The sequence below is a fragment of the Cicer arietinum genome, chromosome 6 (genome assembly GCF_000331145.2).
Source record: "Cicer arietinum cultivar CDC Frontier isolate Library 1 chromosome 6, Cicar.CDCFrontier_v2.0, whole genome shotgun sequence".
NCBI classification, from domain to species: Eukaryota; Viridiplantae; Streptophyta; class Magnoliopsida; order Fabales; family Fabaceae; genus Cicer; species Cicer arietinum.
In genome coordinates this window covers 8,610,193-8,633,846 of record NC_021165.2, presented here as the reverse complement: position 1 = coordinate 8,633,846, position 23,654 = coordinate 8,610,193, and the positions used below count along the sequence as shown (strand labels likewise).

The 23,654-nt window shown below is 27.6% G+C and overlaps 3 protein-coding genes across 5 annotated transcripts in view; 2 read left to right on the top strand and 1 right to left on the bottom strand.

Moving 5' to 3' along the window:
* LOC101515030 (phosphatidylinositol 4-phosphate 5-kinase 7-like) overlaps nucleotides 1-2,364 on the top strand; it is a 6,174-nt gene extending 3,810 nt beyond the window's left edge. For all 3 annotated transcript variants that reach the window (XM_004504123.4, XM_012716817.3, XM_073370224.1), the window contains 7 exons: nucleotides 54-221; nucleotides 308-473; nucleotides 659-769; nucleotides 849-1,036; nucleotides 1,218-1,372; nucleotides 1,492-1,660; nucleotides 1,853-2,364. In XM_004504123.4, the coding sequence (XP_004504180.1) occupies nucleotides 54-221; nucleotides 308-473; nucleotides 659-769; nucleotides 849-1,036; nucleotides 1,218-1,372; nucleotides 1,492-1,660; nucleotides 1,853-2,135 (1,240 nt within the window). In that variant the 3' untranslated portion in view covers nucleotides 2,136-2,364. The remainder of the gene's footprint in view (nucleotides 1-53; nucleotides 222-307; nucleotides 474-658; nucleotides 770-848; nucleotides 1,037-1,217; nucleotides 1,373-1,491; nucleotides 1,661-1,852) is intronic.
* A 3,641-nt stretch (nucleotides 2,365-6,005) lies between these two features.
* Nucleotides 6,006-8,792, top strand: LOC101514378 (transmembrane emp24 domain-containing protein p24delta3-like). The gene is made up of 4 exons (XM_004504121.3): nucleotides 6,006-6,314; nucleotides 7,149-7,361; nucleotides 7,913-7,989; nucleotides 8,546-8,792. The coding sequence occupies exons 1-4, from the start codon at nucleotides 6,108-6,110 to the stop codon at nucleotides 8,688-8,690; spliced, it is 642 nt and encodes a 213-aa protein (XP_004504178.1). The 5' UTR covers nucleotides 6,006-6,107; the 3' UTR covers nucleotides 8,691-8,792.
* Nucleotides 8,793-8,875: 83 nt separating this feature from the next.
* On the bottom strand, nucleotides 8,876-11,833 carry LOC101514703 (receptor-like protein EIX2). The gene is given in 3 exon segments (XM_027335992.2): nucleotides 8,876-9,274; nucleotides 9,276-9,593; nucleotides 9,595-11,833. Coding segments are annotated over 3 exon segments (2,781 nt in total). The 5' UTR covers nucleotides 11,733-11,833; the 3' UTR covers nucleotides 8,876-8,949.
* Nucleotides 11,834-23,654: the final 11,821 nt, after the last annotated feature.

The following is a 23,654-nucleotide window of genomic DNA, read 5'->3' as shown; positions in this document are numbered from 1 at the left end:
GCATGGCTAGAGAATGTTCATTCATGAATTGAACAATTTTGCTAAATTCTCAGGTACACTGTAGGAAAAATTACACCGATTCCTGCACGCGAAGTTCGATCATCTGATTTTGGAGATCGAGCTAGGATAAGGATGTACTTCCCTAAGGATGGTTCACAATTGACTCCTCCACATTGTTCTTTAGACTTCTACTGGAAAGATTATTGCCCTATGGTCTTCAGGTATTCATTAATTATTTGCTTGTAGCTCTCCAGTATCTTGTTTGTTTTCTTTTTCTTCGCATAGTTACACAAATATATATTTCCAGGAATTTGAGAGAGATGTTCAAATTGGATGCGGCAGAGTACATGATGTCCATTTGTGGTGACTGTGGTCTAAAAGACATATCTTCACCTGGAAAAAGTGGCAGCATCTTCTTTATTTCTCAAGATGATAAATTTGTGATAAAGACACTAAAAAAGTATGAGCTAAAGGTTTGTAGTCACCTCTTTCGCTTAATGAACCACAAAACACTTTAATTAAGTTATTTTGATTTGAATTCCTTAACTGATCTATGAATTTGACTTTTTAATAGTTTTGTAATTGGATAGTTATGCACATTAGGGTATACATAAAGACTATGGTTTGATAAAATCCAGTTACGTTCCTCTTCTTGTAGGTATTGCTCAATATGCTTCCTAAATACTACAATCATGTAGGAAGCTATGAGAATACACTTATTACAAAATTCTTCGGCGTCCATCGAATAACACTGAGAGGTGGGAAGAAGGTATTAGCTAATATCTGCCTTTACTTCTTTCTCCTTGTTAATTGTTTAACTAAAAATATTTATTTGTTTTCTTCATTAGGTTCGCTTCGTGGTCATGGGAAATATGTTTTGCACCGAACTGCATATCCATCGTCGTTATGATCTGAAGGGCTCTTCTCAAGGAAGATATACACGCAAAGAGAAAATTAATAGTAATTCAACATTGAAAGATCTTGATCTAAAATATGAATTTCATATGGATAAAAAATTGCGAGAATCCTTATTCAAGTAAGTTCCTACTTTATTAGAGTAACTTTTGTAGAAGTGATTGGTAATTTGGTATACAGTGTACTTTTCTGTTTTAAAATATTTATCATTAAAATTCTGTTCCACTTCTTCTTGACTGAAGGTTAGTAATTTAGCTTGTGGTTATGATTGATTATGACCAGAAATCGTTTTTCTGGTTCAGGCAAATTTCTCTAGACTGCAAGTTCTTGGAATCTCAGCACATAATCGATTACAGCCTTCTGTTGGGATTGCATTTTAGAGCTCCAGAGAATCTAAAGGCCTTAGTGGAACCTCCCAGATCAATGCAGCGTTTGCATAGTTTACCTTCCGGAGATGGTAAGTATTGCTCTAAATGTCAGTTATTTAGAATGTGATATGAAGTTTTCATCCCAAGACTAGTGATTACATTTTGACATAGGTATTTCTAACATATGGACTTGATTTGCTTGCACTAGATATACTCAAACAAGGGGAGCAGTTGATTATTCCTAATGGCTTGTTATTAGTCGCACACGAACCGAGTTTTGTCAACACAACTCCTGGACCCCACATTAGAGGGAATACATTGAGGGCATACTCCATAGGTGACAGGGAAGTTGATGTTTTACTTCCTGGTACTGCAAGGTATCTTATCTTTTCTTCTATAACATTAGTTTCTCTTGCCCCGCAAGCGCTATATTCCGATTGTTTCATTTCAATATTCATTAGTTCAGCACCTTTACTAGTATAGGAACTAAAGATCATTAAATTAGGATTGTAATAAATTAATAATTGTATCATGTATTATAATATAAAATAATGAATAATACTACTCAGGTTGCGAGTGCAATTAGGAGTAAATATGCCAGCTCAAGCTACTAGATTGCTTCAGGAAGATAAAGTGGAAGAATCAGAAATTGAACTTTTTGAGGTTTATGATGTGGTTCTCTACATGGGAATAATTGATATACTGCAAGAATACAATATCAAAAAGAAAATTGAGCATGCATACAAATCAATACAGTTTGATCCTATGAGTGTATCAGTAATAGAACCCAGGACTTATGCGCAACGTTTCATCAATTTCATGGACAAAAAAGTTTTCCCCGAGTCCCCTTGAGTTTGTAAATTTATCATCTTTTGTTTTTGGTTTATTCCTTCTTTGTAACTAATTGTTCCAAAGAATGAATGTTGTATTTTTTTTTCAGCTCAGTTTTGTTTCATTCCACATAATTCTTTCAGATTTATTTTTCCTGTTTAGAATAAGAAGGTTGCAATTCAAACAGATTATGTTGAATATTGTACTTAATTATTTTGGTGATTAATTGCTTTTTTATGTTAAGAAAGAATTGTCTTCGTAATAGTGTTGGTCTATCGTCTGTGTATGTTTGAATCCTGTGCACCGTGCAGTCCATTGCAGAACCATTGGGTCAGAAAGAGAGAGAGATAGTGACTCTCATCCAATGCTTTGTACACCATGCAGCCGCAGTCCAAGTTTGTGTTTCTAAAATAAATGAGTCAGTGAAAAGTTTAGATGAACTAATTGCCATTAATGAGACATTGAGGAGTATAGAGTTCATGGCAGTTACTTCACTAATGTAATAAAAGTTTGTTAGTTTAAACTTTAAAAGTCTATAGTTCAAACTCAAATTGAGTTGGGATTTTCTTTAGTAGCTAGACAAATGCAACTGCTACAAAACAGTTGGATTTGGGTGTAACTGTTTTTAAAACTTAAATCTAACGGTTCTGCGGCCGTTGCACTTTGTAGCCACTAATGCAAATTCAAAATTTAACAATAACAGTCAAGCAGTTAACTTAGTTAATGCTAATTAACTTATTTATTTTTTATTTTAGTCTTTGTAAAATAAAGAATTTAGTTTAAGCCTTACAAAATGTTAATGTTTTCGTTTTAGTCTTTAATGTCTAATCCGTTAGTTTTTTAACGGTTGAATAATTAATGACTTTAAACTTAAATATTAAATTAGTCTATGCAATTTGCAAAAAAAATGATTTTAGTTTTTACGAAAAAAAATTGTTTTAGTCTTTAAAATGCAAGAAATTTAATTTTAGAAAAATATCATTTTAACTTTACAAAATGCAAAAGATTTTATTTTAATCATTAGGAAAAGTTCATTTTCTACCTTTGTTTTCTTCAACTAATAGTGGGATCAAACTGATCAATGAAAATATTTTTTTTGCACTATACATTAACTAGTTGGAATAAATTTATTACAAACCAAGTGTCATCGTTACAAAATATAAATAATACTATATATTCTTGCACCTAAACAAACCAAAAAGTGGCATCAAAATGTTGCACCATTACATAACATAAACTTTACAAAAATATTGAACTATTGTAAATCAATGGTGCACAAAAATGTCATTGTAAAACATAAATAAGACAATTACATGAAAAGTCTTCGAGCTTAAGACCTCCTCTATGTAACTTTTTGGTACACTTTAAGGATTTGTTTTACGCATTATAAGACAGAGATAAAAAATGATATAAAGTTGGATAAATATATGATATGATAGTGACAAAATAAATATTATTATATCATGTGTTTGATACACATAATAATGTTTTATTTTGTCATGTATTTAATAACATATCTCATCATGATATATATAATATATATTATATTTAAATAATAAAATTACTATTGTGAACAATAACATATTAGTTTTTCTAAAATTAATTAATTATATTTTAAATATTATAAATTTATAAAATACAAAAAAATCAAATTAGTAATAAAATAATTTTATATTTAAAACTATCAATCGACACTATTAAATAAATAATTAATTTTAAAAAAAATCACAAGTAACCAAATAATTATATTTTATTTGTTATAATGTAAATAAAGACATGATATCTATATATATGTGTGTGTAAATGAAAAAAATACCCTTGTAAATAAATTATATTTATTTTAAAATTTCAATTAAGTTTCATATTTTTATAATTTTAAATACTAATTTATTAAATTATATAAAAAGACATAACTACTCTTGTGATAAAATCATAAACATTTTTTAAATTAATTATTAATATTTCATTTTAAATTTAATATAAAATTTTATTAATTATTTTTATATTTATGTTTGATTAGATTTATATTTTAATATTTTAACTTATATTTTATAAATTGTTTTTTATATTTATATTTTATTATATTTTAGTTATATATTTTCAATTATATTTTATAAGAATAATTGAATAAATTACTTTTATTATTATATCTTATAAGTTTATAATTCAGTTCATATTTATTATATAAATTTAGACTAAAAAAATATAATAAAATAAAACTTTAGATTAACCTTATAATATTATGTTAATTTATAAAAACTAAATTTAAATATGATATGATAATTTATTATGCAACATTTCTTGAACTACAATTGTTATGCAATGTTTCTTTAAAGAAAAATCGTACCAAAAATATTTTTTCAACTGGAAGTAATTCTGAAACATTTTTTTATCTCTTTAAACTCTACTCTGATCATTAAATCAATTTTATATTTTATAAAAATATTAAATTCATATTACAAAATAATATTATTGTACCAAAAAAATATTAATTTCATATTTTTTACAATAAATACTAATTTTATCATTAATATTTATCAAATACTAGTATGTTTACCAAATGCTAATAATAATACCATATTAAGTGCGAGAATAGACTATATCGCGGAATATATGGTCCGATCTATTTATGATTTGGTTTGGCTATTTAATAAAAATGTTAAAGTTATATTTTTTTTAAGTCTATTAATTTAAATAGACTAAACTCATAAATAAATAAAAACTACTAGACTTGATAGACTTTTATATATATATTATTTATTAATGTTGTTATTTTTATTGTTATTTATTAATATTAATATTTGTTATTTTAAATTTACTAATTATTGATTCATTTTATTTATTTACTTTTTGTCTAAAGGTAGTTGCATTCTTGCTAATTATAATTTTATTAGATTTGATTATATATAAAGATTTAATTTAGTTTATTTAAAAAATATAAAATATACTATTTAAATGTTCTAATGTGAAATTAAGTTTTAGACTAGACTTTTTATAAAGTTCAGACAAAAAAAACCTATGATATGTCGTGGTCCAGACTCAAGTCGAAAATATTAATTATAACTTATAATCCAGACTCAAATGTTTCAAAATCTGATATAGTTTGATCTTTTTCTCCCCCAAATTAATATAATGTGATAGAAAGAGCAAATGGGTACATATCTTGATTTATCTAAAAAATATGTTAAAAAATTATTTTTTTTTTGAAAGAAAATATTTTAAAAGATATTAATAGTTTTTTTGACCGAAAAAAGATATTAGTAGTAAAAAGTCAAATATTTTTTTTTGGTAAATATTAAAAGTTAAAATATAGCAATAAATTTTTATGACAAAAAATACATTTTAAAGTTGTTAATATACTAAATATATATCTTATAAAAAATTGTATTAAATGTTGTTATATATTTAATAAATATTTTCAGTCAAATTCTTTATTTAATAATTTCTTATCTTGTTCCTTAGAAGCTTAAACTCTTAAAATTTGATGTAAATTTGATATTTGGTCTGAATTATATATTATCGATAATTATTATTTTTTAAAATTAAAATACTAATAAATATAAATTTTAATGTAAATTATTTTATTAATTATATAATTATTTTATAATGATAATTACGATTGTAGGATAAAATAATAATATCAACAACTTTTATTATCCATCGATCTAAAACTAATTTACACAGACATTATTAGAAATTAATGCAGAAAATATAGTAAAATAATAATTGATAATATAAAATTAAATTATAATATAAAATAAAATTGGTAAGAACGACATTTTCCTTCTTTTATTATAAAAAAAGTAAGACTGAAAATTAAATTAAATCAAATCAAATCAACTCAAATTATATGCAACACAACACCTTAATTGCTATTTGCTACCATACCCAACAACAACAAATCCAAAATTATAATTTCTAAAGTCTGAGTTTTCAATAATCGTTGCTGTGTACGTATAGAGAGAGAAAGTAGAGAGAGAGAGAGAAGGGGCTATGAAGAACTCAACGCTGTTACTTGTTCTCTTCCTATGCTTCTTCTTCGCAATCAATTTTGTACCTTCCGCTCTCGCTATCTGGCTCACATTACCAACCTCTGGTACCAAATGCGTTTCTGAAGAAATCCAAAATAACGTCGTCGTTTTAGCCGATTATATCGTCATTCCTGACGATCACTCCCATAATCCCACTCTCGCCGTCAAGGTACCGTTTTTTTCTTCTATTCGTCCACCCTTTTCCTTTTTCTCTCATCTGTCGTTCTTCAATTTCGTTCATCATTCTTGTTTTTGTTTTTCCCCTTTCCCTTGTTCTGATTTGTTTGGTTTCGTTATTTTTTTTTTAATTCCCCTGTTCTTCAATTTTGATTAATTGTTGGGTAGATTTTGTGGATTTGATATTTTTGGGAGATTCTTATTTGTATTGGTACGTGGTGGATTATTGTTTCTACCTTCAGTAATTTGAAATATTAAACAAAAATTACTTGTCTTTTGTTAGATTTAGCATTGATTTTGCAAAATTTGTTGATGATGAACACAAATTGGAAGAGAGGATTTGATTTTTTTTTTTGCTTTGCCGAATTGATTAGTTGGAAGCTCATATTGGGAACCATGATGAAGAAACCTTGATTTTTGTATGTTGATTTTAGATGATAGATTTGTAATGTATTGTATTGTCCGAATTGCATTTGTTGATCATCATTTTTGGGGGTGATATTTTAACATGAATTCATTTTTATCTTGTTTGTGGTGTTACAATACTTTAAAACTAAATGGCTATCACTCCACCTTTTCTTGTTTTTGCATATATTTATCAATGAATGAAATTTTGTTTGTCATATTCTTATTTCTGGAGCCTGACAAGCGTAGCATATGCTTTATCAGTTATGTGTTAATCATATCCACAAATTTTGTTTGTTGAGGTGCTGATTGCTGAGTAATTTGTTTGTAGAGATGTTTGTTATATGATTTGCATACATTTCGATTCGCTTTAGTTGGTGGGAATCAGGAAATGTCTTACAACTTGGAATGTTTTCTCTAGGTAACATCACCATATGGAAACAATCTTCATCACAAGGAGAACACAACACATGGGAATTTTGCATTTACGACTCAAGAGACTGGGAACTACCTGGCCTGCTTTTGGGTAGATGGCGGTAATCACGGAGGCAAAGAGGTCAGTGTGAACCTTGACTGGAAAATTGGAATTGCAGCCAAGGATTGGGATTCAGTTGCTAAGAAGGAGAAGCTTGAGGTAAATGATGTGCATAATTTTGTAACAACCTATACCATATAAGTATCATGTAGATATGACTTGTGTTTTACCTCTCAATGGTTGACAATTACTAAAGGTGTAATTATATATGAAATGCTTTAGGCACTTTTTTAAAATGGTTTTGAAGAACTTGATAGATTTGCAGTTTCCTTGATGTATTTTTGCATTGTAAAATGGAAATCTTTTAGGAATTGTGTGCATATTGAATCGATTTTGATGTTCTTATGTTCCTTCATTAATATATTTTGTGCTATATATATTTTTAATAGCTGTCATATAATTAAAATATTATTGATATAAGGGATTGTATCTGTATAACTGATTATGCTGAGGGATTTCTCAAGAAATTTAGTATACTATTCACCCATCTCAAGATTGTAGTTACTTTTGTTGTGTCATTCTCTCTTTAGAACATGAAAGTAATGGTAGAGGATCCAAATCTGAATTGTTGAAATCTATACCTGTTCTGTTTCCTTTGGAGTGTATTTTTTCTTCTTCTGATTCAGTATCTACATGTGGATGATACCTAGGGAGTTGAGCTTGAGCTGAGAAAGCTAGAAGGATCTGTAGAGGCCATCCATGAGAATTTGCTCTATCTGAAGGGAAGGTAATTCCAACCACACCAACACTGTCTTCTAGAAAGAATTCATTGCAGTTTTTTTTTTAGGCTTAATTGCAGTTTTAGTCTCCTATTTTTACCAATTCACGAAATTGGTCCCCCTATTTTAAAATCTAACGATTTTGATCACTCATATTTATTTTTTAATTAAAAAATAGAGATTGACATGCTTTAAATAATGTGATATATGATATGATGATGATTTAGAATGATTTAATACCTATGAAATCGCAATAAATCTATAAACTTAATTTTCAACTTTAGAATCTTTTTCATTTTTGTAACTTAATTAGTGATATATGAATATTTAATGCATCTAGATGATTCTATATAATGAAATCGTATGCCACATAATTTAAAATATGTCAAATCGTCATTTTTAGTTCAAAATCTTATGGAGGGACCAAAATTGCCGACTTTTAAAATAGGGAGACCAATTCCATAAATTGGTGAAAATAAAGGGATAAAAACTGCAATTAATTCTTTTTTAATTTTATTTATTTATTTGTGTATTTATATTTTGCGATGTTTGCTCAATGATCAGGGAAGCGGAGATGAGAACCGTGAGTGAAAGAACAAATGGAAGAGTGGCATGGTTTAGTATTATGTCATTAGGCATCTGCATTGGAGTTTCAGCTTTGCAATTGTGGCATTTGAAGAGATTCTTCCAGAAGAAGAAGCTTATATAGATTATTATGCAACTGTTAATTTAATTTTACTAGTGAAACAATGAGCATAAACTTAAGCTTATGTGTCCTACTTACAAGTAGTAGCCAGAAATTTTGTTACCACTTGCAGAGTTTCCAACTTTTCTTATCCACAGATGTTTATTATAATGCATTGTCATAAAAACCAGTAGATAACAGATTTGGGATTATGTCAATCAACTATGTTTAAGGCAGAAATTTTTATTCAAAATCATAATAACAAAGCAAACATAGATTTTGGTTACAGGGGAGATTGTTGATTGAGAATGTTCCTCTGCAATTTAGCAAATGCAAGAACTACAGTGACATAGATCCTATCATTCACGTTGCTTAGAAAACGGAAATAAGCATGTCTCCAAGATGTAATGAATATTAAGCAGCCCCAAAATACCCAAAATCCAGTGAAAAAACCAATAGCCATGCTTATGTAGAATGAATCTATACCTAAGCCTGATTGATCGCCTTCATGCACGTTCCCTTCACTGTCGCTGCAATGTATGTCGTGGAATGAAGTGTTTCCATTTTCAGGGCATGTTTCTGTGAGTGGAAAACCACAAAGGTGTGGAATCGTTGCTAAATGTATCAAATTGTTGGCCGGATGGAATTTTCCCTGACAAAGTGTTGTATGATAAGTTCAAAGCCACAAGGAAAGTCATATTAACCATGCCATTGGGAATTGTACATGATAACTGGTTCCTCGACAAATCAAATGATTCCATCTTTTTCATTTCACCAATTTTTGAAGGAATAGAACCCACCAACTGGTTATTCGACAAATTTAATGAACTCAAATCTACTAACTTGGCAATTTCATCAGGGATGCCATGTGTTAAAAAATTTGATGACAAATCAATAGTTTTGAAAGATTGAACAAAAATTCCAAAGAAATATAATATCAAAAGTTTTGACTCTCAGTAGAAGTGTATGATTTTTTGTCGAAAGATAGTTCAAAAGACTTTCTTTAATTGTAAGAAACTCCATATAAGATTTTTCATTCATACTTTCATTGGTAGTCATTGCAGGGTAGACACATCTTGGAATCTCTCCCTTCAATTGATTCTCAGAAAGGTCTAATATTGCTAAAGACTTGAGTAGGCATAGTGTTGTTGGGATATTTTCATCAAACAAATTTCTACCCAACAATAGTGCCTCTAGGATTTGCAGGTCTGTACCAATCCATAATGGTATAGGCCCCCAAAATCGATTGGACCCTAAATCCAAATAAGTCAACCATTGACAATTTCTTAAAGTGTCTGGAATTTTTCCTGAAAGATTATTGTTGTACATTAACAACATGTGGAGATATTTTAGGTTACCAAAGGAATCAGGAATTAATCCACTAAAATTGTTTTCAGCTAGGTTTAGAATAATCATTTCTGTCCCATTAGTCCAACAATTTGGGATGACTCCTGAAAAATTATTGAAAGATAAGTCAAGAGTTTCCATTGAGTTAGTCACACCCAATACATCACACACTTTTGTAATTAATCCATAAAATAAGTTGTTGGACAGATCCAAAGTCCTCACATTAGGAGGCAAACGAGGCAGGGGACATGAAAAATTATTGTGGCTCAAATCAAGTGTCTTAAGTTTGAATTTTTGTGAAAAATCATGTCTACATTTTCTCAGCTCATTGTTTGAGAGATCCATATACTCAACACTATGTGACAAATCCCAAAACCAATCCGGCACAGTATCAGAGATACTTGCGTATGATATATCAATATGAGAAAAGTTCTTTTGTGTTTTAATCCACTTTGGAAATTGAGGTCCCAAATAACATTTTGCCAAACTTATAGTTTCAAGTTGGAAAGGAGGGACCCAATTTTCACTCATATTGAAAGTTATTAAATGGTTAATAGATAGGTCCAACACTTTGAGGTTCCTAAACTTAGCTAGATGAACATCACTGATATTTCCCTTAAAATTGTTTTGTGCTAAATCCAACACAACTAATTTTGACAGCTGGTGAAGACTTCTTTCCAACGAACCATTTAGTTGATTGTTTGAAAGACGCAACTCTTTCAAACTATTATAGCCTAATGTTGATGGTATTGAACCAGTGAGCTTATTGTTTGATAAATCAAGTGCTACAAGATTCAAAAGCTTCTCAATGGAATCTGGTATTGAACCATTGAGTGTATTATGTGACAGATCAAGTGTTGCAAGAGTTGTCATCCTCTCTATTGAATATGGTATTTGACCTTGTAAATTATTCTTTGAGAGATTGAGGTATTGAAGGTGATGACAGTTTTCAAACAACCAATCAGTGATATTACTGTTGAAATAATTGTTAGACAAATCAAGAGTTACAAGAGAATCAAAATTCACTTTAGATAAAGGAGATTTTGTAGGTAGCTTGTAAAGTTGGCAAGCTGATAAACGCAACGTTTCAAGTGAAGGAAGTATTATACTAATGTCATGAAACCAATCATTTTCGCAACTACTAAGATCAACCTCACTTAAATCAAGAGTTTTCAAGGAAGAAAGTCCATGAAGCCATTTTAGATTATTGACAAATAAACCATTGCCATTCAAATAAAGTGATTCGAGTAGCGAAAGGTTTCCAAGATTATTAGGGATGCTTCCTTTTAAAGTGGCATGAGATAGATCTAGATGTTTTAATTTTTTCATACTGCCTAGAAAAGCAGGCACTTTTGACTGCATGAAATCATTGCCACCAAGGTTCAAATAACTTAAATATGGCAATTGAAGCAAAGATGAACTTAATTCACCTTGCAATTTATCTAAGGAATTAGAAGAATGGAGATTAAGGGAGATAACATGACCTGTTGTTGTGTTACATCCTACTCCTTTCCAATGACAACAATCATTTCCATGTTTCCATGAAGATAAAAGATTTGAAGGGTCTTTCAAGCCTTCCTTAAACTCAAGAAGAGCCTCTGCTTCATTGGCTATGAATTGAGTATTGTTGAATCCTCCATCGCTTAGAACGTGTCAATGCATTAGTATAATTGCAATAAATTTTGCTATTAGTTGAAGGACTCTCATATTCACCATCATTTTGATTCTAAATGTTCTTAATTCTAAAACTCTTTCTTCATTTTCTTGAATGAGCACACCACTACTTATAGGAGTTTTGGTGCCTTAATAGTAATTGTATTCAAGTATTTATTTGTTAATAATGACAGAGTTAATTATGCAAATACTTACTGAATACTACGTATGATTTATTTATTTGCATATTAAATAAATAATACTAGGTATATTAAATTCTAACTCCTTCCTTAGTCAACATTTGAGTCAATGACTCGTTGATCCACCACATATTTTTAGTCTTGTTATCTTTACGTGTGCTTCGGGTAGGGGATTGTAGGGCCTCCCCTTGAAACTCCAATGGATGAATATATATTATATCAAATTTAAAATTAAACAAAATAGTATTCCTTGATTCATCAATAGTATGGTTGGTAAACTAGTAATCTTTTTTCCCTTACCTTCAACGTTTTAAGTCATAGTTGTGCTACCTTACGTTGGACCTGTTTAGCAAAAAATAGAATAGTGGATGTGTTAATTGATAGCAGATGAATTTATACTGAATAACGAATAAGTTAGGTTAAATTGTAAATTTAATCTAGCAAATGAATTTATAGTGAATAACGAACAAGTTAGATTAAATTATACTTTTAGTCTTTTATGTTTGATCCAGTTTTTGGATAGATCATTAATGATTTTTTTTTTCAACTAAGCCCTTTAAGTGGTGGTCAGTTTGCAACATTGATCTTTATGTTATTGTTCGTTTGCAAAAATATCATTTTTTTTTGTTAGTATTGTTAAAAGAAATGTCATGTAACCGTTATAATGTTGACACGTGCATAACAATAATGATGATGTGAAAATTATAAAATTAAATGATTTTTGGATTGATTCTTTTAAGGGGTTTATTTAATCATATTACAAACTCACCCTATTTTTAGATAACTCAAAAATTGTATTGAAGGAGAAAATTTGAGTTTTTGAATTAATTTTTCAAATTATTTTCATGTTGTTAAATTTCTTTTGTAAATTAAAAACATATTTACGAGATGCATTATCTTACCATTTTTTACAAATTACTTTTTTAAAAAATATAAAAAAAGATTATCTCTATTTCTTTATTTTTATATAATACCGACACATCTAAAAGAATATATGTTTCGTGTTTGATATAAGTCAACTTGTGACATCAAAATATATCTATATATATATATATATATATATATAAGTTACCTTAAAAGATATAAGTATGATTTTTCACCATGTATATATATATATATATATATATATATATATATATATATATTCAATAAATTTATTTTTTTAAATCATTGTCGAGACACGTGCGAGTATCATACACTGATATACTTATGTTTGTCCGACCAAGATTAATTTGATTTTGACGTTGAAAGAATGCTCTTGAGACATGTAGTATTGACACGTTGAAGATTAAATCCATCACCACGGAGTCAATGACTCGTTGATCCACCGCATATTTTTAGTCTTGTTATCTCTATGTGTGCTTCGGGTGGGGTATTGAAGGGCCTGCCCTTGAAACTCCTATGGATGATTATAAATTTATAATATCAAAATTAAAATTAAACAGATTAGTATTCCTTGATTGATTAATAGTATGGTAGATATACTAGTAATCTTTTTCCGTTGCCTTCAACGTTTTAAGCCCCAGGTGTGCTAAGTTACTTTGGATCAACTTGATGAAAAATAGCAAATAACGGACAAACTAGCAAAAAATGGATGAAGTTATCATGAATATCAATAAATTAGGTTAAATTGTACTTTTAGTCATTTATATTTAGTTCAGTTTTCGGATAGGTTTTTTTATGTTTTTTCTTCTTCTTTTAATTAGGTCCTTTAAGTTAGTGACAGTCAATTTGTAACGTTAACTTTTATATTATCGTCTGTTTGCAAAAATATTATTTTTTTCGTTAGTTTTGTTAAAAGAAATGTCATGTAGTCGTTACAATAATCATGTGTGTATAAAGTGATGATGTGACGAGTTATAAAAGTAAACGATTTTTGGATTGATTTTTTATGTTTTGAAAAAATATACTTATAATCATCTACGTTTAAACCAGTTTTCGCTTAGACCTAATCTTTATTTACCTCTTCATCATCTTCTTCTTCCACCTCATTTTTAAATAACTTAAAATCTAAAATTTATAATTCCAATAGAAAAACTCAAAACGTAGACTATGTAAATTATAAAGAAAAAAAAGTTAAAATAAAAAATCTATAATTCTAATTATAATTAAATGAAGAGAATTGTTGTAAATAAAAATAAATCCATCACAAGTCCAAGTCCACTAAAAATTAATGAATTGTTTGTATATCTTTAAATTCTGGATCAATATCAAAATAGAAGTCGCCAAACAATTTGACTAAAAGAGAAAAATCAATGGAACAACATAAACCCTTTGCCATATACAACTAGTCATGACAAACTATACAACCAACTAATAAACTAAAAGACGATTTTTCTCCTTCCCCAATCTTCTCAAATACATATAAATATATATTTAAATTGATTAATTAGAAAGCGTAAAATATACTTTTGAATTAGTCAATTCAAATAAAATTTAACAACTTGTGAATGAAAAAAAAAAATAAATCACTACAAACTAACCATTAATGGGCCAGGTTCAACAAGCTACAATGGGCCAAGTCCAACAAACTACAATGGAAAACGGTAGAGATATCTAACATGGATTTTGTACCACGCACCCCCCTCCCATTTTTACCTCCCACCCCTCAATCATGTGTAAAAGACCATTTTACCCTCAATTTCATCTATTAAAACCCAAAAAAAAAATGACTTTCCTTTTTTACCCAATTTCTTCGAAAGTTTGTAATATCTGAATCTGATTCTACCCACCCCTCGAACATTTGAAACTTCCGAATCTCAAAAGTAAGTAAAAATTTGAATATTTCAAATATTCGAAATGTATTAAACCCCAAATCGTTCGAAAGTTTGTATCACGTTGAAAGTTTCGAAATGGAAGTCTCGAAAGTTTGAAAGTTTAGAAACATAGAAACTTTCGAAAGTTTCATGGAATTAGAAAGTTTCGAAATGGTTGATGCTCGAAGAAATGAAAATTTCAAAATACAGATCAAACATTATTATCACAGAAGCAAAAAATGTAGAATGTTCAAGTCAAGAACATTCATGGTTCAAAAAGTTTGGTCTGTAGTCAAATCTGACAAATGACAATTGTCATCAACCTCCTTGAAGCCTATAAAAGGAACCCCAAGATCAAGGAAAGTCAGAACTTCAAGTGCTAAGAAAATTCATCACTTACTTACATTCATACACTTGAAAGTCTCTCAGTCATCAAAAGAATTGGTCTCGAATATCTTGTTATTATTTTACTGAATCTTTTGTAAAGAATCTAACATCAAACAAGTGTTGAGATTACTCAGATTCTGCCAAACACTTTAAATTATTATTGTGTAAACTCAAGACTATAAGTGTTGTTTATATGAAGAGACACTTTTATTTTACAAGATCCGAGTATTACATATAGGGAGATATGATCTATACTAAAATTATTTGAGACGTATTTCAAATATTCTATTTGCCACGTGTCATTCTATTAGGGATTCTTTTTTCTCATTTGTTTTCCTATAAGTCCTTTGATTCAAATTTAATATAGCGCTCATATTATTTTGTCATGTCTCCTATACATATTAATTGATTCAGTTAAATTCTTCACAAATATAAATTATTCATAATAGAATTATATTTTATTTGCTATGAATCGATTGGAGGCTTGTTAAAAAAATTTCAACTACCAACAATCACATTTACAAATATAAATATAATTACTATTAATAATTTAAATAAAATCAAATAGTAATGTACACCTAAAATATGAATTAAATTCATGATTAAAAAAAGATTAAATTACGATAAATCAAAGCATGAACCGAAATTGAATGTGTATTTTAATGAGAAGTTATAAATTTTATGAGACCATATTAAAACATATTTTGTTAGGCATATAAATTATTAATAGTATTCACCTATCTAATGTTGAAATCTAAAAGTCGTATTTGCAAAAAAAAACAAATTTATTTTATTACACTTCATCTCTTAGATATGTTCGTTATTTTGTATATTTACATGAAATGATATATGTATTTTGGTAAGTGAATACTAACCCGTGTTTGGCACAGGTGAATTATCAATTATTATATTTTATTTAATTATAATATTTATTTAAAATATTTCACATAATTTATGTAGATTTATTATCTTTAGTATTAGTTTAATTTAATTTTTTTTTGACATTATGATAACAATCTTAAATAGAGATAATATGTTTTTTCAATTGTTAACGGTAATGTATAATAATATATGTTTTTAATATTATTTATATTATGTATTTTTATTTATTTAATTCGATAATAATTTTATTTTAATATATATACATATATATCATTTATAAAAATAAAATTGAATTTATATTATATTATTTTATTTGTAATGATAATAATGTTTAAACTTTATAATTTACATATAAATAATTATTTTTCTATTATGTGCAATACACAAAGTCAAAGTCAACTACACTAGTAACAATACTTTATAAATCCCAATTTTTTCTAAGTTATTTTTAAAGAATTATAAATAATTTATTCAACATCCAATAAAAATTAGTAACATTAAATTTACAAGTAAAGTAAAAATTAGTTTGTGGGTACCACTTAAAAGAAGAAATTCATTGAAGCGGAGACACAAGAAAATAAAAGCAACAAAAAATTACTAGACAACAACTAATTACAACGTAAAATTAAATTGAGTTGGAGCACTATGTTGCGGCGTCGCCGTCAAGTCTGCCAACCTTTAGCTTTGTCTTGAGCCATTTGTACCATTGTAGTTTCGACATTGATCCGTAGAGAGGTTTGAATTCTAATCCTAGACACATACTCGGGTTCTTCACACTTTGGTGTGAGTCTAACCATTAAATTATTTGACAAAATTAAGATGAAAATAATTAAAATTTAATACAAGGGAAAAAGAAGAGGAGGTGAAGGGTGGGGTGACGGTGTAATTGCAAATGGTGTGTGACAATTGGTGAAAATTCACGCCTACAATAGTGAATTCGAGTCATTGGATGATGAAGAATGAGAAGTTATATATATATATATATATATATATATATATATATTTTTTTTTTTTTTTAATTTTTAATTTAATAGTTGAAAATAGTTTTTCTCATTGCCATGACCATCTATTTTTATTTTCATCTTCGACCACAATCAGTATACTATTGAGACACCAAAATGAGAAGTGATTTTGTCAAGTGTAAAAGCAAAACATTTGAAGTGATAAATGGCGTGAGAGTGTGTGAGTTGACAAAGTTATTAAGTGGGAGACATGGCAGCCGGCCAGCTAGCCCTAGCCCTTTTTGCATTGCATCTTCCTTTTTTGTACAAGTCAAAATTCACTTCACACTAATAAAATCAATCTCACGATATTTTAAAAATATACCAAGTTATAGAAACATTTTGAGATTGATTCTTTGACCGACCTCTAATAAAATGACAAGTGGTTGTTGTATTAGAATACATGAGCTATTATAGTAGAGAAGCGTGAGTCCATGCACGCTTTATGCATCTTTCATTGTAGAAAAAGCTAGCTAGCCAGTCTTATATTTAAAAACCCACACACACACACATACACCATTTCCTAATTTATCATATCACAATCCTTGTTGACTTTATCTTCTTCAAATTAAAATATAAGCCTCTAGGGTTTGTAAGAGGACATATTCCATAGCTATTTTGGCATTCTGTCCACCTCCATCCATAACTTACAAATATAATCACTATTCACACCCCCCCTTCCCCTTAGTGACAATTAATATTATATTAATTGGAGGTGGCCAGTAAGCCAAACAGGCTCTGTGAATTTGTCTCCAACAAACCCCTTTGGAGGCTCCTCTTCATTCATTTTGATCCATATATACATCATCACTTGGTAACTTCTTATATATCTCAATCTCATATCATACGTTTTTATATGCATATATATTTTTGCAGGTTAATTCATTTCTACTATTCACAAACATACATCATGCTTTTATCATGTCCTAAATTTCTTGATCAAAATAATCGATTCAAAGCAAAGTTGATCAAGAATTTGCTTATATATTTGATGAAAGTACTAAGGATTTGTCTTCAAGGTAATTTTTTTTTTAATTCTCTTTGACTCTTAATTTAGTGTTAAGTCAACGTAAAAAGCATATACAATCACTAGAAAAATTAATTAAATAAAAGACTAAATTTATGTAGTGAAGAAAAATATGAAATTTGTGTTTGTTCTTTAATTCTATTTTCGCTTATAGTTGAATATTTTTAACAATATTTTCAATAATTAAGCGAAATGATTAAGTTACTGTTCGAATGTAAACAAAACAAAGTAAAGAAAATTGAGTAATTAATCGTGTTTACACTAAATGTTGTACAGGATAAAAAAAATAAGAATTTGATAGAGAGAAAAATTCTTTGAAGTTCATATTAATTGATTATTAAAAGATAATAATTAATTAGTACTATATATAATTGAATTAATATATAGGAAAAAAATAATAAAACAAACCTAGCAGCAAAGTCAAATTAATAACTAACGACCCAAAAACGAAATGATAATGTTAGGACCAATAGGGTGAGTGAAATACAAACAACATTGCCCCTCCTAAGCAGAACGTAATAATGTTGTGCAAGTGCAACTGATGAAGCCTAAGTAAACAAAGTATATAATTTTATGCCTATGCAAATAAAATTATTAAAACCAAGTCTTCTATAGAGAATATGGTGTGCCTTATTAAAAATATATTATATTGATACTTTTATTTTATTTTAATACTCCTTATCGTCTTATAGATATGAAAATAAATGTTGTTTTAAATAGAAAACTATTTTTGAAAAGTTAATCAAACATACCCTAGATATTTTTTAGTTGACTTTTATTTTCTTAATGGGTTGTTCAAGGATAGTCGCTTGTCTTTTATTTAGTTTACTTTTCCCTTTTTATTAGTGTCCTAAATTTTTGTCTTGCCTATGATGGTGAAGTTCCACCTTTCTATGAGTTTAAATCAAATTTTAAGACACTGGTTATAATTTGTATTGCATGCCTCCACTAGTTAAAAGTTTCATTGGCACCAGAAATATTTGGGACCCGTTTCAGCATAGGATTCCTAGAAGCATTAGAGAATAGTAGCTAGTAGTTTCCATTTTGAATTACTATGAGGCCACCACACCATTACATGTAGTTGTTGTAATGTTTTAATTGAGACCCAATTCCACTAACTTATCCACACTCACTAGCCAAGCACCACACCACCCACCACCACCAAAGCTAAATAAAAAGTGTTACTCCCTCTCACATATTTGCAATAAAAAAAAATTGACTCAAATTAATTCATTATTTCAATTTTTAGAATACTTTAAATGTTTTTTCAATTATATCATTTAATTAATATTATATATATATAATTTAGACTTTAATATCTTTTGTTATATATTTATAATAATTTATTTTATTAAAAAATAATATCTAATTATTTAAATTGATAGAATACATCGATCAAGAATAATATAAATTCAAAGTCGTTAAACTGAAAAAGAATGAATTTGCGAATACACTTCTCTATTTTTTTATTTTATGGAATTGATCTCCTATTTTAAAAGTTGACAGTTTTGGTTCATCTCTCATATTTTTGAACTAAAAAATTAACGATTTAACATATTTTAAATAATATGACATGCAATTTCATGGTATAGAATCGTCTAGATGGATTAATAATCATATATCTTTAATTAAATTACAAAAATGAAAAGAAAAAAATTGAAGTTGAAACATAAGTTTTTAGAGAGTTTTATTGTGATTTCATGAGTGTTAATCATTCTACACCCTCTTACCATATGTTACATTATTTAAAACATATATCATCGCTATTTTTTAGTTAAAAAATATTAATGAATACAAAAATGTTAGATTTTAAAATAGAAAAACTGATTTTCTAAATTGATAAAAATAGGAGAACTAAAACTGTATTTAAGCAACAAAAAAAAAAAACTTACAAATGTGACAAATTTAAATTTAAAATGTTCGGAACACCTATGCATTTACACTTATAACATTAACGACATTAAAGTCATTAATTGAATCTGTAATAGATCAAAACTATTTGTCAATATGAATCAAACGAATGTCGTGACGAGATGATAAATCAAACGGTATCTCACCAAGACAACTAAATTTATATAAAAATTTATATAATAATAAAATTAAATTTATATAATAAAATCACACATAAATCACGGAAAAAAAACTAAATCTATATAAAAATTAATTATTTAAATAAAAAAGGATAAAAACAATCTAAAAGGCTAATTTCAAAAAAAAAAAAAAACTCTAAATCACTTATCTCCAATAAGTAAAGAATAATAAAAGAGGTGTAATTAAGAATAATATTAAATACACTCATATTTAATAACGAAACATTATATTATCGATTTTATTTATAAGTATATGTTTTTCTTAATTTATGTAAAATGTTGAAACAAGTAGTACAGATGGAGTAATTTGTGTCACCTCCATCAAATATTTGTAGATGGGATGGAGGAATCTAGTAGAGTGCCCTTTGAAACTCAGCTGACACATATCATCATCTAATGCAACAAATAACAAGTCTTCAGTCTTTTCAATGCTATGAAAAACTTATGAGTGTAGCTATAATGCAATTCAACTAACATAATGATTACAAATTTACAAATCCCTCTCTAGATATTTGTTCCTATGACTTTATATATTATACTTTTGTTTTGGCGGGACCAACTTCACCTTTCATCTTTTTAGACACAATGGGTCATTGCCTGAAAAAACATTTAATGACTCACAGTTCTTTCTGAAGTTTGTAATCATTAATTGATTACTAAAGAGTATGGAGTTACAACCGTTAAGAAATTACTAAAATTAGATCATAAATAAAATTCAACTTTTGTAATCATTATTTTTAAAATTATCATATAATTGGTCATAGTATATTGATTACGTAAAAAATAACATGTGCATACAGATAAAAAATTAAACTCAAAATTTATTGATGACCAACCAAGTACATACTCAAATTTTATTCCTATTCCTTCTTCATTTTTTATGACAACGCCATAATTAGCCTTTAGGAATTTGTATGGATGAGGTGTCCACTTCGAATTAGGGTTTCTATTTTATTATCTTTTGGTTGTGGGTTCTAAGATTCATATGAGGTTGTTGGTACATACTTCCTTCAAAATTTCTCTAGAGTCATTGATTTAGTAAGTCGATAATTTTCTGGATCTCCTATCATTGTTGCAAAGGAATTGAATATATCACACTTTTGAAAGTGATATCTTTAATGTGCCAAGTTTTTTGTAATGTGAAAATTGAACTACTTAAAAATTGATCAATTGTTACACCCAAAAAAACATTAGTCAAATGTTGAGATTGTTTAACCTAAATATTGAAAGATCTCAAAAATCAACAAAAACTGCTAAAAAAAATACTATTTAAACTATCACAAAATTAGATTATAATTATCTCCGTTGGATGAACACATCTTAATTCCATAAAATAGGTGGCAAGTCAAAATCTACTAATAAGAATCACATTGAATCCATCAATAACCACTTTCAATTATTTATTTTAATTTTTTTTATAATATTTATTATTTAGTCGAATAAAGGTCCAATGACAAGTTATTAATATTCATATTCATTTACTCACTATTAATTCAATTATCTGACAAATGTAAATTCAATATGATTTATTCTAATTTCTTGATATTTTCTCATTTATATTATAAAAAATGTATATCATTTGTTCGTTTTATTCTAATTTCTTTCAAATTGGTATTCTAACCCTTTTTGCATATTTGCAGTAGGGTTATATATCCCTTTGCAATTCATTTTGTTTATAAAAACAAGTATCATTAGTTGGTTTGGTAGATTTTTTTCTGAAATTAAATGTGGATTAAAGTTGAAGTTGGTGAAAAAACCCAAACCCATGATTTGGCTAGCTAGCCGTTGTGTTGAACATTTGGTTAGCAAGAAATAATTTTATTTTTAGATTCATAATTGCTGATTTTAGGAAACTTGTGAAAGAGATAAATTTCACATGATGGTTATGGTTTTTGAGAAAAAGAGGTAGCTATAATGTTTATATTTTATTCGATTAGTGTATCAATACGTTAGTGTATTTATAAAATATGTGATTCTAAAAATTTATATTTGTGAATCTTGTAGTCTTCTAGTTCATTATTCTTTTCTCTAATGGATTCGAGTACTTTTTATACTCTTTATTAATACAATTTGTTTATAAAAAAAATGTAGATGAAAGCTCATTTAATTTATTAATAATCATGGTAGTCAGGTTGTGGCTTAACAATTAACACCAAAATTAAATTAGTTTAGGATGCTAATTTTAAAGAAGTAAATTGTGATGACTTTATATATATCCATGAGTGATGAAGGTGACTATTTCACTTATACCTATGCTCCTTTGGTGAACTATAGAAAGAAATTCAAGTTGAATTAGAAGCTAAGGCCTTATTACATCTCTAGAGAGATAAATTTTGTTTTGATTGCTTTGCTACATATAAAACCAATTTTATCAAAGGAAAGTGTGATGGAGAACTTGTCCAGAATTGCATTTATGACATTTAGCAACATTTCAGCTGACACAATCGAATGATTCACAATACTAGTCTCATTTATAACAGATAAACAAAAAATCAATGTGTACGTAGATTGTCTTAACTTTTTTACCACTCTTTCAAATATATTTTTATCGAAAATATTGAACAATTAATAATATTAAAAAATAAACATTTTAAATAAACAGATAAAGTAATTTAAATAATATATGAATCTTAAAAGTAGTAAGTTTTTTTAACATAAAACAAAAAAAGTTTCAAATTTTTTTTTATAAATAAAACCGAAAGAAGTACTATTTATTAACTTTTTCAAGAATATCCTTGTTTAGTTAAGGATCCCTCAATTAATTAGTCACTTAACTATCACCTCCATCTCTTAATATAAATTTATAATGTTTTTTCACTTTTATTGACAAATATTGTTAGGGTAGTTAATGTGATTGTTTTATGTGTTAATTTTTCTAAAATAATATTTATATTTAAATGTGCTAAATTTAACTTTTACTATTCCAAGACAAATTGTTAGTATTAATAAGAAATATATTTCAAAAAAAATAATAAATACACCAAATAATTTGAAAATATGCTTATATTTAGAGACAACTTATTTTTTTCTTCCCAAATGATACTTATAATTAGGACAAATGTACAATTTCATTATTGACTATGACTAAGACAAATACTTTAATCGTAACACATTATTTTAAACTTAAAATGCATTTTTTTTTGTAAAAAATAAACCTTTAGTCCTCTTATTTCTAAAACCAATTTTTTATTTTATTAACTAATTTTTTGGATTATTTTTTTATTTTTTTATTACGTAGTGCTTTTATTAATGATGTCATACTTAATAACTTTTGCGAATTGAATAAAATAATTTTGATATCATTATTATTGTAATTAAATTTATTATTTATTTAATTTATATATTAAAATAATAAATATAAAATAAATAAATTTTAAATATTTAAATTATTGTTGGATTAAACAAACATGCCGTAAAAAAACACTTGTAATAAACATGCATCAGCTAGCATTGCAATTAACTCAATTTTATAGTGGCTTTAAAATAAGCTTAATTATAATGAAAAATGAAAACCAAATTGACTAATGAGATAAAATCAGACAGCAATGAAAAAACAACTGAAATAGTTTGGTCTTTTGGCAATCTTGATTGATCGTTTCTGGAACTATATATATATTTCGGCATCCTATGGTGTCTTGCATGCGT